At 56.6% G+C, this 15950-nt stretch overlaps 1 protein-coding gene across 1 annotated transcript; it reads right to left on the bottom strand.

Annotated features, from left to right (window-relative positions):
* Positions 1 to 241: 241 nt before the first annotated feature.
* Positions 242 to 12467, bottom strand: INSYN1 (inhibitory synaptic factor 1). The gene is made up of 3 exons (XM_060005640.2): positions 11291 to 12467; positions 10161 to 10868; positions 242 to 1040 (listed from the first exon to the last, which is right to left on the bottom strand). Exons 2-3 carry the CDS (start codon positions 10314 to 10316, stop codon positions 333 to 335), a joined length of 864 nt encoding a protein of 287 aa, XP_059861623.1. The 5' UTR covers positions 10317 to 10868; positions 11291 to 12467; the 3' UTR covers positions 242 to 332.
* Positions 12468 to 15950: the final 3483 nt, after the last annotated feature.

The raw sequence follows: 15950 nt of genomic DNA, 5'->3' as shown, positions 1-15950 counted from the left end.
AGGGCCCAGGCCGGCGGCCGGACTCCACCCCCGTGCTCTGGGGTCTGCAAGACGAGTCCCAGGTAAGACCTTCCCCACCTCACCTACACACTTTTGGACACCCTCTTCAGGAGCCCTGCCATGAGAAGGTAGGGAGGGTAGTTCTGGCCACACTTCCTGAGACCTAAGAGGTGAGTAGGCATCTCTGTGTCTAAGATGAGCTCTGTGAAAGCTTTGGGGCCTGTGCGGCCGGATCCTTAGCATTTTAAAATTTTATTATGACTGCGTTTGTTTAAATATATATATATTTATAGCTCTATGTGCCCACCGCCCCCCGGCTCCCTCCCCGGCCCCTAGTTTTTCCCCTTGGCTTTCTGTCTGGTGGCCATGTAGGGCAGCACCGTCTGAGTGCTCTTGTCTGACACCGTTTGGGTGCTGCTGTTTCTTGTGACCCTTCGGGTCTGCTCGGGGGCCAAGGTGGGGTCTGAGCGGCGGCCAGTCAGTGGAGAGCGCCTCGGCTTGTAGGGAGCCGGGGAGGGCTTGAGGGGGCCCACGTGGGCCTCTGTGTGGGGAGGCTCCGGGGACAGGCCCACCTCCTCCTCGCCGTCCCCCTCCTCGTCGTCACAGCATAGAGCATGGTAGAGCACTTTGTCGCTGAATCGCACCCTCTCCCGTGTGCCCGGGGTCCGCTGGGGCAGCTGGCCCTTCACAGGGCCAGCGCTGAAGGCCTCCTCGCTGGAGGAGTCCGGGGTCTCCACCCGGGGCCCGTTGGGGATGGGCACGCTGCCATTCATGAGCCGGTAGTCAGGGCCAGCCCCTGGCCGGGTCGACTCGGGGCCGTCCACGGAGTCTGAGGGGGTGGAGATGTCCAGGAAGGAGCAGAACTCCCAGCTATCCGAGAGGATGTCAGCTGTCATAAAGTCCAGGTGGCCCAGGTCAAAGGGGCCACCCACGCCCACCTTGTCGCTGCTGGAGGTGCTGCTCACGGTGGCTGTGGTCCAGTCATCTGGCTCCAGTTCGAAGTCAAAGTCCGAGGTTAGCTTATCGATCTGGCTCACCACCTGGCCGGGGAAGGGGAGAGGAGCGAGTGAGAGGGGCCAGGCAGCGGCCAGCACCACCTAGGTGTGAGTGTGCCCCGTCCCACCCTACTACACCCCCCGGCTGATGACCCTACGGGACACGACTGGACTTGAGGTCACCGCTTTGTTTGCCCTGTTGAGGGCCCAAACTGGACAGGGTGAACAGAGCTGGTTCCGGCCATTCCCCTGGTTCCACTCCTCAGTGCCTTTGGGGGAAGGGGGATGCCTTCCAGCCCTGCACCCCGTCCATTCACACGTCCCTCTGCCCCAAAGCCAGCTGCTCTTCTGGGGGCAGCCCTGGTGCTCAGAGCTTGATCTTCCTTTGGTTGACAGGGGGCCATTTAAAAAGAGCTGAGAGACGCCAGCAAGGCCACTCAGTGGTAGGATGAGCAGCCCACCCACCCTTGGAGAGGAAATGATACATGGTAACTGCAAAGAAGGCTCTGCCCAGGCTTTCTGAAGCATCCTGGACCAGCCCCTGCAGTGGGTCAGCGAGCGCCCCCCATGGGTCTCTACCACCCCATCCCTACATAGCCCTGGAGCCTCCTCCATCCTCCCCTTCCCTGCCTCCTGATGAGTGAAGATCAGTCCTGGTTTGATGGGGAAGGGATAAAGCAAGCATTATTTGGTAAGCGATAAGAAAACCATCCATCCTGGGCCCAGAACTGCTGGTTAAGTGCCCGCAGGGGCTACAGAGGTCACTGCACCCACCTGCCCCGCACGAGTTGAAGCCCCGTTTCACGCAGGAGGCCCTGCCTCAGGACAACCCTTGCCTAGGCCACTGTCAGCACAGACATCAGCAATGAAGACAGTGAGGCAGAAAGGGAGACCCAGTCAGACATAGGGAGAGGACAGAGCAAGGGGAGGAGAGGAGATTCAGGCCAAAATCCAAACCAGTAAAACAACAACAACAAAAGCAAAGCGGAGGGACCAAGAGACCCAGAGACAAAGACATAGGCAGTGAGTCATCAGGCCCAGGAGCTAGCTCCCAGCCCTCTCCAGTGCTCTTTCCCTGGAGTCAGAGAGGTCAGTTAATTCATTAACTAATGAAGTCCCTAATTCAACAAACGTTTACTGAAGATGACTGCTGTTGGGGGATGCGATAGGTGTTCAGCAAGGAGTCGGGGTGGTGAGTGCCTCAAAGTGCAAGTGGGAAGCAAGGGCAAAGATGATGGGTCAGGAGGAGTCTGGCTCGGCGAGACGTCTACTGCGTCAGGAGTTGGGAGCTCTGACGCTGGCAACCTGGTCGGTCCTTTTCCCTCTCTAGGTCTCAGTTTCTGAATCTGTAAATGGGCAGTTGGGTGACTAGTTTATCTCCAAACTTCCTTCCATCTCTGAGATTCTAGGACTCTTGTATGTAGAGGAGTGACTTGAGAAGCTGTTTTGGGGTGTCAATGCCTAGGGATGCCCACTTCCCACAGCCCCAGACCAGGGATGGAAGGAACACTCGGTTGAGGCCTATGGAAGAGCTGGGGGAGTCAAGACACCTGGGCTCCTGATTCGGCTTAGACATCAAATGTTCTGTGTCTTTGAGTAACTCACATAACCTCTCTGGACTTCAATTTCACTCACCACCAAGTGGGTATGATAATCTCAGGCCTGCCAACCTCACCAGAGCTTCCTGAGGAACAATGAGAAGGCAGTAAAAGGGCTTTGTGGGGGCTCTGGTGATAAAAGTGATATCATCTCCCATCTCTGAGCACCTACTGTGTGTCAGGCTTTCCACCCACGAGATCATCATCTCCTGGATTTAGGGATGATGGACCAGAGGCACCAGTCATGGGGGACCTGAGATTCCCGCCTCTGCCGGCCCTGCAACACCGCACACGGCTCAGGTGCTGCCGTGATTTCTGGGCTTGGACAGGCAATGGGGATAGGGCTCTACCCCTCCAGTCTGACCACCCCAGTCCCCCACCCTAGAATGACTCCCCGAGTTCAGAGAAGCTCGCATCCCCCTTAAACCCTTGCTTAACCCAAGCCCCACCTGAGAGCTGGTGGGAGCCCTGGCCTAGAGTAGGGGCTCTCAAGCCTGGGTGCGCATCAACTCCCCAGAGTTTCCGATTCAGTAGGTCCCAGTGGGGCTCAAGAGGTGCATGTCTAACAAGCTTCCAGGTGATGCTGCTGCTGCCGCTGTTGGTGCCAGGAACAGACTTTGAGGACCACTGGCCTAGGGGACTGGGGATTTAAGCTGGTGAAAAATAGCTCCCCAGGGCATGGCCGCCCTGGGGAGAGGCCCTGTGCCCCTGGGACAACCACACGCTCTAATTAGACTCCGCTGCTCAAGCAAAGCTGCTGAGAGTCTGCTGCTGTCTGAGGGTGGGAGGATGATGGTAGGAATCTGGAGTTAAATGACTCGGCTGTGAACTCACAGGGTTTCCTGTGGCCAGGCCAGGCCCCGAAGCTGGGCTCCTGATCCCCTGTGAGAAAGATGCAGGGTCCACGGGGCAGGAGCCCTAGAGCCTCAGGCCTGGACACTCTTCCCGCCCAAGAAGCCCTTGCCGGCCACCTGCTCAGGAGGCCTTCACGTTCAGGCCCTTCCCCTTCTCCATTAGAATGCCCCTCTCTGTTTCCATCCTGGGAGAGTGGAGGGAAGGAAGGGAGGGAGGTCTGGACTCAAGTCCCAAGTCTGCCCCATCTTGGCTAAGAGACTTGAGAGGCAGGTGATTTCCCTCTCCATGTCTCATTTCCTCCCCTGTAAAATAGGAGGACACACCTCTACTTGCCAAACGTTGGGGATTCAACAGATAGGAATGTGCTTTAAACTGCAGAGTCTGCACAGCCAAGCACTTAAGAATCTGGGCTCTGCATCCGGGCCTGGGGACCCAGATTGTATGCAGGGCCCGGGTCAGTCCACAAACCCTGCTGCCCGTCCCTGGTGCCTCATTTCATGGGGCCGGTTAGGAGGGCAGGAATAGGGTAGGCCCCAGGCTACCTACCTCTCTGCTTTGGCTGTCTTGAAATCTATGATTTCTCTCTGAGATTTAATAATCATTTTGCCTACATGTAATTTGGGATTGTCTTGGAGTGCAGGGAAATAATTATATACACAAAAGGAAAGAGACGGGGAGAGAGAGAATGGAACCACAGAAATCACAGAACCATAGAACCTTGAAGCCAGGAGGGACTGGAGACACTGCTGAGACCACTCTTCCCATTGTGCTTGCTGACGGGGACTAGAAGGGGCTGAGCTGAGACTGGAAGTCAGGGGTCAAGGATGGGAATCACCTGCTCTACAGGGAGCAAGAGTGAGCACTAGAGAGGAAGGGCAGGGCTAAGGGCTGTGGCAAAACCTGCTGGGGGCCTCAGGCCCTGTCCCAAGGGTGTCTACAACCTCTGTCCTGGCCACAGCCTCAGCTGCACCCCCCGCCCCGAACACTGCACCCATCCAGTCTCCCCACTGACAGCCGCTTCCTGTCCAGCTCCTGCTGCACCCAGGGAACTTCCTAATCAACCTGCAGGAACACATCACCTCTCTGCTTCCAGCACTTCACTGCTCCCCAAACTCCTGAGCCTCCCAAACACAACCCCACAGCAAATCTGGTCACAGGCCCTGTTCTCTCCAGCAAGCAGCCTCCTCCCTGCCAGGCCTGCCCCCTCACCTGCCCAATTCACTCCACCGAGCTCACTTGTGCCTCTGGGCCGCACCTGGAATGCCTTCTTTCTTTCCCACTCGTTCCCTCTCACTTCCATAAGGAAGTCTTCCCTGACCCCCAGTTGAGGACAGGTTCCCTGTGAAAGGCCCTGAAAGTACCCTGCACCTCTCCTTATTTTCCAGTAGTTATCACTGCTACCGTTTTGTGTGCAGATGTTATAAGGTCATTGATGTCTCTCTCCTCACTAGACAGGAAGCCCCATGAAGGGCAGGACAGGATCTGTCTTGCCCACCATTGCATCCCAAGTTTGGCACAGGGATTAGCACATTCTTTACAAATATAGCTTTTCAATGAGTGGATGAGTTGAGACAGAGGGCTTAATAAAACCACTTGGGGCTTCTTTTTCGAGAGAAAGTTCCATGGGCCTGGACACTCCAACACTGCCCGCCCTAGCCCGCCCTCCAGCCGTGGGTGAGACCCCTCTCCAAAGAAAGCATGTCTGTGTTCCCTAAGGCCCCAGGACTGAGGACCCGGGAGCCCCAGAACCTGTTTATCTCCTCCCCCTTCACCTCTGGCCCCTTCAACTCCCTTGACAAGCTGCTACCTCCTTCCCTCCCTCCCAGCTCCCCGGGCAGCTGGTTACATAACTGGGGATTCTGCATTATTTATGACCACTGATTATTTTTTAATTCTTGATTACGTTATTTATTGTCTTCCTGGAGGGCTGTGGAGCTGGGGAAGGGGTGGCGGGGAGCGAGTTGACCGTGCGTGATTCATGATTTTCATCCTGCAAGTTGGCATAATTGGTCGGGGAGTTTCTTGAATCTGTCTGGAGGAGGAGAACGCAAAGGGAAAAGGGAGGAAAGGAAGGCAAGAAAAAACAAAATAATAGGAAAAACTCCGCACAATTCTTGCTGAGCTGCGGGTGACGGAGCTGACCCACTTTGGCACAGCTCTGTGGTCCCTAGCCTCTCCGGCTCCAGCTGCTTCCTGGCGGGAACACATTTATCTCATGCCTGAACGGCCCTTGGCTTTCCTTGCCGCCTCACATGCAGCGCCTTGCCGAGGTGACCGCACAGTCACCACCGGGCCTGCTCCCCATGAAAATTGGGTGGAGGGATCCTCCACCACCGCCCCTGGCTGTGAAATGTTTGTGCCCACCCCTCCATCCTCCTGAGGTGTTCGGACCTAGGTGGGCAACTGTGCCCTTAAGTTATGTCCTACTCAAGAGTCAGTGATGATGTGAGAGACACCGGCCGATCAACACAAGAGACGGTTTTGAGCCTCCATGCTGAGCGGTATCTTGGGGAGGGGACAACCAAGGAGGAACCTGCTCAAGGTAAGCTCAAAGGCCAAAGGCAAGCCCCTTATCCCTGGCCTTGGGGGCTCCCGGTTGATAGGAAACAGGGAGAGCAGCGGGGAGGCAGACTCCCACCCCGAAACACAACCAGGAGATTCCTGGAGAGCGTGTGGGATTCTCACTGAGGACAAAATCCAAATTCCACACTGTAGCCTGCGAGGGCTCTGTGTCATCTGACTCCCTGCTCCCTCTTTGACTTCCTGCTTTTCTCCTAGTTCACTCCACTTCAGCTGCACTGGCTTCCTTACTGATCCTGAACACGCTGAGCCCATTTCTTCCCCAGGATCTTTGCACAGGCTGTTTCCACTGCCAGGAAGGCTCATCCCCTAAATACCACCCTCACTTCCTTTGGTTCTCTGTTCAAAAGCCGTCTTATTGGAAACCCCCTTCATATCCCCATATCACTGTCATTCTCTATTCCCTTTCCTTGCTGCAAGAGGATGGGACTGCCTACTGCATGCAGGAGGTACTAAATGGTGCCAGCCAGGAGGTCAGGGTCCTGGCTTTGACCTCCCTGATGATGGCTAAGAAGCTGATGTGACTCCAAAAGAACAAAGCCATACACGGAGTGAGGCGCTGGCCAGTGCTAGAATATTTCATTAATAATATCTAACAGATATGGAGTGAGTTTTGTGCCCATCACTGTGGTAAGTACTTTATATATAATATCACATTTAATTCTCACAACAACCCTGGGGCTGGGGGGTGGGGTGGGGGGTGTAAAATGTGTTATCCTCATTTACATGGGAAAACAGAAGCACAGAAAGGTAAAGAAATTTTCCCAAGTTCACACAGCTAGGTAGGGGGCAGATCTTGGATTTGAACCAGAGACATCTGGCTGTGGAGCCCATGCTCTTAGCCCGCAGGCTGTGCTGTGCCTCCAAATTAAGAGCCACAGAATTCTGAGGAGCTTAGAGAGCCTGCCGGGATGGGCCTGGCATCCTGGAGTATTGGGGAACCTAGGAGAGATGAGGGCTAATTAATGATTGACCGTCACATCCCTCTGCAGCACAATTTTAGCTTTCAAAGCATTTACATTCCTCACCTCACTTAGTCCATTAAACTACTTTTCCCATTCATGGGACAGAACTTGTTCCTCATCGCCTGGGAGGCCAATGGCAGAGCTGCAGCAGGGGTTTGGAAGGGTAGGGGAGGTATGGGACAGGAAACTCCAAATCCTTTAGGGGTGTGAGTAGGTGTTGGCCCCCTTACCGCATGCCAGACCCTGATGAAACCCTAAGATCACACTGAGGTGAGAATGATCATCACCCCCATCTCAGAGGAGCAGACTGAGGCTCAGGGGCCTGGGAAGGGAGTGCATTGGTGTCCCTCGTCTTTCTACGAACTTCAGGCTGTACGCTCAAGAGGGTAAGGAGAGTCTGCCATGATCAGTGGTGTCTGGGGCTGGGGAAGGGAGCAGCAGAGAGAGGAGAATGACAGAGGGGACACAGCTAAGCCCTTCCTCTCTGCTGGCCTTGCTCCTTCATCAAGCATCCTGTGCTGCTCCCCAGCAGTCTTGCACGTGAATCTTGTCTTCACATCTAAGTGCTTTGCGCACCCTGGCATGAGAACCCCATTGGTGAGCCCTGAGCTGGTACTGCCCGGGGAGTGGGGTGTGATGAGGGAAAAGTGTCTGCCACCCTCTCGACTTTGGGCCCATCCATACCCCCAAGGGAAAATGCCTTACTAAGCTACTGAGAAGGAGCGCCTGACAGATCCAGCTTTACAGCCCCCGTGGAGGACCAAGATGGCAGGTTCCAGGGAGCAGGGGGACTGAAACCCTTTACTCTAAACCAGAGCTTGGCGCCCCCCACTCAGTAACCGCATTCCTGACGAATCCCATCCAACAGGAAGTCAGTTATGGCATCTACTCTTCTGTCTGGGCTTCCCAGAGCCTCACCTGCTTTCTACAACACTTCCTCTGCCCATCACCCCATGTCCAGACCCTGCCTGGGGGATGGGGGAGCTCTGAGGCCTGGTGACCCCTCCCAGCTGGGTGCCATTGGCAGTGGGCAGGCTGTGGCATACGGGGTAGACTCTGGTTGCCATAGCAACCTGCCAAAGTCTTGGGTGGAGGCACATGGCCTACAGGGTGTGTGGGGGGAGGGGACTCATCTCTCCCTGTCCTAGCTCAGGCCTCTAGGCTGCAAATCCTGGGAATCTGAAGCTCTGCTGTTCGAGACATGGGAGTAGGTGAGTGTGTGTGCTGGGAAGGGACATCTAAAAGATCTGCAAATGAATCCTAGCACCTCTGAGCTCCCTGCTTCACCCCTAAAGGGTGCTCCTCAGAGCATCACAGCATGCGCATAAGGTATCACCTCTAGAAGACCCCTGTCAAAATGCAAAGATATCAATTAGCCCACCTGCTGAAGCCCCAGAATAGGCAGCAGGAACCTGAGTTCTAGGCTTCGTTCTGCCACTGGTAGGCTGTGTGACCTTGGACAAGCCCCTATCCCTCTCTGGCCTCAGTTTCTTCAACAGCAAACAAACAGGGATGGTCTGGATGACCTGTGAGATGCCTTCAAGCTCTGGATGGCTATTTGGGGAGGGGTGGCAGGTGCCTGGAAGAGGCTCAGTTGGGAGTAGGCTCTGAGCTTATTGAAGCTGCCTCCCAGGCTTAGAGTCAATCCTGGCTCCTTCTGGGCAGGCTTGCTGGGGCATAGGTCCCATGCCCCTGCCCAAGACTGAGACTCTGGACAGTTCCCATGGTCCTGATAGAACCACAGAGCATCTGAAATAAGATGAGGGTGGAGAGAGTCAAAGAGGGGACTGTAGTCCTCTGGACCAATGAGGTTGGGAGAGGAGGGGTTGCTCAGGGGCATCTGGCCTTTGACCTCCAAACTGTGTTCTCAAAGATGTTCAGTCCAGACCATGGCCAGCCCAGTCCATGGGAAGAAGCACCACACCTCTCTACCTGCAGCAATAGCCATTCCCACCTCCTGAGAAAGGACTTCCTAGTACGTTCCTCCATAAGGCTGCCTCTGGGCAGAGGGGCTGCCCTGTCCAACCCCTGCTTCTGTCCCAGCATTTCCACAACCCCCTGTACTCCGAACATGACTCCCTTCCAACACCCTCTGCTCCTTGGCTCTCAGGCCAGGCTAGAATGCCACTTTCCCAGTCAGGATTTGGTCCACCATCACCCCCTCTCCCCAGCCTTCCTAGCGCCCCCATCTTCCCCACACAGCTGGCTGGGGAGAGCTCAAGCCCATAACTCCAGTTCAATCACTCTCCCTGCCATCTCTGCAGGGACCCTGGTTACAAGGAGTTGAAATTTGGCTAAAGCCCACCTGGCTGGCATAATGGCACCCAGCAGGCAGATTTAGGCCAGCGGCTCAGAACGCTGGTCATGCATGTTGGGCTCGAACACAGCCCAGGGGGCAGGGCTGAGGACATGTGTACCTCATTACCCTGGTGACGTGGGAAGCAGTAATTAAACCGGGCTCCGCTTAGAGAGACAGAGAGGGACACATATCCCAGGATCTCTCACTGACTTTTCAGCCTTGGCAAAAAAACATTCAGAACTGTGGGACGGGGATACATACCTTCAGAGGAGATTCCTGCCCCTGCCAATGTACTGATATCCACTAGCAGGCCCCTAGACCCATTCCCACCTCAGGGCAGGGAAGACATAGCTGGCTTTAATTTTTCCAGGATCAAGGGTTCTAAGTATCTGTGTGATCTCTGGGGAATGCTCTGAGCTGGGCCTTGAGCAGCGGGGACTGCCTCAGTAGAGCCATCCACACTCTCCCAGGGCCCTTTATAAGCCAGTCAGAGTCTGGGAGGCAGATGGTGGGGTCAAAGGTCAGCTTGGGTCCCAGAAGAATGTCTTCCACTAAGAGGATGCCGTGGGATTCAGTCCTTACTGGGCACCGTGCGGCTCTGAACCATGGGCCCACAACACGCTGCCCAAGCAGTCTCAGGATCGCTGAGGCCCCGCCAGCCCTGGGGTACGGTGAGATCTTCAGCGAAGCAGATTTGGGGAAAGAAGAACAAGGAGAAGGAAGTACCCAGCACAGTGACGCAGGTGCGCACAGCTTTGAGCGCGCGCGCACACACACACACACACACACTTAAACACATACGTGTGAGTACGTTTCCTGGGCTAGGCCCAGGAAAACCGGTCTAGGGGCTGCCTGGCCCCTCACTTACCTCCCTTAGCTCCTTGGCCACCTCCTTGAGCTCCTGCAGGATGTCCTCCAGCTGCCCAATGACCATCTTCATGCGCTGTCGAATCCGCTCCCGCTCGCCACCACTGCTGGGGTCGTCACTGGGCTGCCCGAGGTCCGGGGTGCCCCGAATGTTCATCCTTTACCACGTGGCTGCAGGCCTGCCCATACTCCCCCCAGCCGGGCACACGCTGCGTCTGCCTCCACGGAGCCCCCCTCAGCTGGGCAGAGCTCCACATCTTAACGGCCCCCTAGCCCACCCTGGCCCTGGGTGGCCCTCACCCAGCCCCTGCCCCTTGCCACCCCGCCTCCTCTACCTCTGGGTGGGGAATGGGACACCCAGAGGGAGACAGAGTCTGACCAAGGGGGGTCAAGGTGAGGACACAGGAGAGCAGGGGGAGGGGCCTTGGGTCTCAGGAGTGGCCTCTAGGACTTGAAGTGCCTGTGGGTATGCTGAGCTGGACACAGAGGCAGGGGGATGACTCTGCAGGGACTATGGGTAAGAGATGCCCTTGGGATGGGTGGAAGGCAGCAGTAATACCCTCACAACTCCTAGGAAATTGCAAAGGCAGAGGTCTCGAGATGCAACTGACACCTGCAGAGGGATGGTGGCTGGGGTCTTCCGGATGTGAAGGGGGCTCCAGATGTGGGTGGCTCTGGGAAGGGAGCCGGATTGGAGGAGGGCAGCCCCCTGCAGAGAGAGCGAGCCTGGCGTCAGCCCTCCCAGGTTGCAGCACCCGCCGGCAACGCTGCTGCCTTCCTCCTCACCCCAGCCTGCACCTTTGCTCGCTGGGGAATTGGTTTTATTTATTTATTTTTTTTGTAGGGAGGGATGATGGAGGCAGATGCTCTATAGCACAGCCCCTCCCCAAAGGGAAAACAGGAGCCCCTGCTTTAGAGGCCGAAGTCCTCAGCCTGCGATGGGGCACCCTGCCCTGGCTCTCCCCAACGCCCCCCCACCCCAGTCAGGCCAGGCCCCGCTGGTTCACTGGAGGGCCTCTCCAGACATCCATCCTCCCTCCTAGTGCCCCCGGGGTGCCCTCGTTCCCCGCTGGATCTTCCCTTCCCCTGCCCCGCCTTCCGTGAGAACCCCCTCTCCGCTCCCGGACTCACCAAGGCGGGGAGTGGGGGCACTGGCCTTCCTTCCGCGCAGCGTCGGGGGCCAAGTCCCAAGGCGAGGTTGGGGGGCCCCCAAGGCTCCCTAGGGCGGGCTTCTCTCTCCGGACCCTTCGGTCCTTGGCCTCAAGGAGGTCCTCAGAGCCGCCACTGGAGACATCTGGACGGTGGGAGGGGGCGGGGCCTCCACGCTCCAAGGAAGAGGCCGGGAAAAATCTCTCCCAACCCCCGCCGGGCTCTGGTGGGGAATGAGCAAGGGTCCGGCGGGTCCGGGGCTCTGAGGCCACAGGTGAACCGGGCACAGGGCGACCGAGGCGACGCCGGTCCGGTCCCAGCACGCAAGCCAAAGTCTGAGGGATCGGAGGGCGCCGGGATCCCTTCAGCCCACGCCCGGCATTCCCGGGGCTCGGCACCGTCCTGAATTCGCTCTGTCCAGTCCAGATCGGCCGGCTCCGGTCTCTGCCGGGGTCTGCCCTGCCCTGCCCGGAGTGAGCTGGCACCCGTGGGCGCCCGGGGCGCGCTCAGCCCGGACCCCGAATGACCGCGCTCCGGCACCTGCGGCGTCCGGAGCGGCCGCGAGGGTCCGCTCAGTCTAGCCCCGGGGTCCTCCGGGGCGACAACGCTCTCGCGGCTCAGTCCACGGTCGGAAAGGTCCGGAATCGCCGGGCCCCGGGGGGAGGGGCGGTGTTGGCCGCGGGGACCAGGTCCCCGCCGGGCCGGGCCGAGGGAGAGCGGGGCAGGGGGCCCGGCCGGGCTGGGTCTGGCGGCCGGGCGCGGGCGGGAGCGGCGCCGGGTGGAGGAGAGGAGGCGAGAAGAGCAAGAGGAGGAGGCGAGGCGAGGCGAGGCGAGACGAGGGGAGGGAGCGCGCGGCGGGCCCGGCGGGCCGGGGCGCACGGGGCTCGCAGCCTCCTCTCCGCTCCGCCGCCTCCCGCCCGCTGGCCCTCGGCTCGCAGCCTGGCCAGTCCCCGGGCGCCCGGTTGTGCCGGTGGGGCCACCGGGCGCCGGGTCGGGCTGGGCCTCCCTCGGCCGCCTCGCCCCGCCCTGCCCCGCCGGGCTCCGCGGGCCTGGGCCCGCTTCCCGAGCGCCGCGCCGCCCGCGCCCCGGCCGCCCCCGGCCCGGCCCGCCCCGCCGCCCCCCGCCGGACTGGCCGCCCGGGCGGGCGCTGGCTCCCTCAACGGCCGCCCGGCTTGCTCGGCTCCTCTCTCCTCGGCGCTGTCAGGGAAGGGGCCGGCCCCGCGCGCCGGGAGGGAGCTTTTAAAGCGACACACACGCCTCCCAGCGCCGAGCGCCGAGCGCGCGAGCCGCGGGGTCTCGCCACCCCGGTGACTGGGAAACGTCCAGCGCTTGCGGGGCTGGAGGCGGGCTCGCCGGGGCGCACTCCTGTTGACCTCGGGGCGCGGAAGGGCAGCGGGTTAGGGGCTTACTCAATTCCTTCCTACCTTTCCATCAGCCCCCATTGCCCCTTCCCCCACTGCGGTGCGCCCCGGGCTTCCCTTTTGGCTAAATTTCCCGCATCCAGGCCCTCCCCCTTACCCCATCATACCTCAAACTACTCCCAGACGTTGCCTTAAGTCAGATTCATTAAGAAAATAGAATACTGACAACCTTTACTGAGCACCTACTGTGTGCCAGGCTCTGGGCTGGATGGGGCCGGAGTTGGAGATTCTGCAGATGACAGGAATGCATTAGACACAGGTCACTTTGTTTAGTTATTCATCCATTTACTCAACATTTATTCAGCACCTTCCGTGTACCAGACCCCACGCTAGACTCTGGCGTCTCGGGAAGGAAAAGCAACACTTCAGGAAGCTCACAGCTTGTGAGGACACTGCTGAGTAAACTCAGGGGCGGTAAACGCAGGGCAAAGGCAAGTTCCAGAAGCAAAGATAGGGGAGGGGGAGGGTGGGAGCAACCCAGGCCAGGGGCTGGCAAGCTCTCCTTGAGACAAGCCCTGAGCTGAATCTCAAAGGATAAGTAGGAGTTACCCAGGTGACTGTCAGTGTGGGGGAAGTGTCGGTGAGCATTCCAGGCAGGGAGGAGGGTGAGAGCAGAGGCTCAGAAGCAGAAGTGAAGGGGGGCGGGGGGTTGAACCAACTGTGGCCTTTTAGAGATAACCATTTTGACAGCTCTGTGGAAAGTGGATTTGAGGAAGACCAGATCCCGAGAGACCCAGAGGCCATGGTTAGAAGCTTGGATTTTATCCTGAGGTAGAGGGAAGCTATGGTGTTAGGGAGGAACCCGGTCCTGCTCACCTCTCAGGAGAGCCCTCTGGGGCTTTGAGGATGATGGGTCTTGGGGCACGGACACTGGCAGGAGACCAGTTAGGAGGCTATTACAAGAATCGAGCTGAGAGAGGAGGGGCCTGCATGGCAGTAGGGATGGAGAGGAGGCGATGTTTTGAGAAATAATTTAGTAGAACATGGGAGGACTTGGAGACTGGTTGAACTTGGAGAGGGAGTGGGAGTCCAGGATGCCTCTGCTTATAGCTTGAGAGACTGGGAGATGGTTGTGCTACCCACTGACTTAGAAGAACAGGTGTGGGGTGAAGATGAGGCATCTAATTTGGGACAGGTGGAGATATTCTGAAGACAGTTGAGTATATGATCTATGCCTGGGCTTGAGAGTATTTTTTTTTTTAAATCATCATTAGAGGGGCTGAAATTAACCAGGAAGCCTGTTTACACCAGTAACAAAAGCAGTAGGTCAGGCTGGAGCCTTGGAAAATAGTCCCTGAGAAAGATGGAGCTGGAGTGGTCAGGGAAGTAGAAGAACCAGGAGAGTGGGCGTCATGCAGACTCAGGAGAGGATTTGGAGGAAGCAAGTGCTCCACAGTGTCAAAGGCTGCAGAGAGCAGCTGTGAGAGAAGGAATGGAAAGTATCTATTGTCCTGGTATTAGGAAGCCAGTGGTGGTGTGGCAGGGGCAGGGTTTTTTGTTTTTTTTGTTTTTGGAGGGTTTTTTGGTGGGGAGAAGGTGGGATGAGGCAGGTTGTTGGGCACTGAGGGCTGAGTGGTTGGTGAGAAATAGGAATTAGTGAGTATAGGTGACATTGTCAAAAGTTCAGATGACAAGGGAGTAAAGATCTTGAACTACAGGCAGATGAAGGGTCAAGGGAGGTGGGGCTGGATGGTGGTTCGAGGCTGACCCACAGGGGGCTTAATTTCAGGGATGGTGATGTGTCATGGGTACTAACGGTTTCACTTGTTCTCCTAGTTCTCTCAGAGGTATGTTCACAGGGGTCCTGTGGAGGCACTGGGTCCTCCAGAAGCTGTGAAGGTGTGAATTCAGCTGCCTGGGGTGGGGGAGATGTTCTCCTGGGAAGGTCGATCCAGAGGGCCCACAAATCACTTTGTTGAAAATTTGTGGTAAAATACATATTACAAAAAATTTACCATCTTAATGATTTTTAAGTGTACAGTTCAGTGGCATTAAGTGCATTCATGTTGTTAGGCAACCATCACCACCATCCATCTCCAGAACTCTTTTCATCGTGCAAAACTGAAATTCTGTACCCATTAAACATTCACTCTCCATCCCCCTCCCCCCACCCCCTGGCAACTAGTACCATTCTACTTTTTGTCTCCATGAGTTTGACCAGTGTAGATACCTCATATAAGTGGAATCATACAGTCCCACCAATCACTTTCACGGAAGCTATGATGTTAATAGATTGCCAAAATAAAACATGGACTGTGCCTGAGAAAACAAAATGAGTTTCTTATCTTAGGTCCATGGAACCATCTGCCCACATCCAGGATGGGGGAGGTATATTTCAGCTTGGGAGTGTTAGGAGACAGTGAACTCAGTTTGAAAGGATGGGATGTGACTGCTTAATACCTAATTGATCTTGGGTTGCGTTAATAGAAGTATGCTGTTTAGAAGAAGAGAGGTGACATTTCTTCTGTCCTCTGTGTGGATCAAACTATGTCTAGGACCCCATTTCACTGGGTATGTCCACAGGAGGGCAGCCACAGTGGAGGAGGTATGTGTGGGGAAAGGGAGGACTGGTGTGTATGTCCTGTGAAGAAGAGTTAGGCTGGTCAGGGAAGGCTGGAGAAGAGGAGTCTCAGGAGAAGGGGTCTCTGTCTGTAAATCCTCAAAGGCTGCCACAGGGAGAGGAGGTACTCGGGCTCACCTTCCTTAGTATTCGCAGATTGACCCATCCTCCCTTCTACCCAGCCTCCCTGGCCACCTGCCCAGATATCCCATCCTTCAGATCTCTGCTTAGATCTACCCCCCACCTCCAGACAGCCTTCCCTAGCCCTTTAGTCAATAGGGAGGAACAGAAGTACTCTTTTGGACCTTAACCAAATGTTTCCCAGGGTATTCATTTAATGTGCTAGCTGTGTGACCTTGGGCAAGTCACTTAACCTCTCTGAACAGGGATAAGGAGCCCATAAACATTTTTATTTTTTCCTGTTTTGGCTGTTTTGCCAAAAAGGAAAAAAAAAAAAGTTGTTTTCTACTGTCTCTTTGACTCAGAAAAATAGAGATGATAATAGTACCTACTTTCCAGGGTCATTGTGAGCACATGGAAGTACTTGGCCCAATGCCTGGGACCTGGTAGGTACTCCATAGATGGTAGCTGCTATAGACTCTTTTTAATGGCTTTGTGTCTGTAAGCCTTATTTCCTTGTGAGGCTGTGAACTCCCAGGAT

Source organism: Delphinus delphis, chromosome 2, assembly GCF_949987515.2.
Source record: "Delphinus delphis chromosome 2, mDelDel1.2, whole genome shotgun sequence".
Lineage (NCBI taxonomy): Eukaryota > Metazoa > Chordata > Mammalia > Artiodactyla > Delphinidae > Delphinus > Delphinus delphis.
This window is presented reverse-complemented; position numbering and strand designations above follow the sequence as displayed.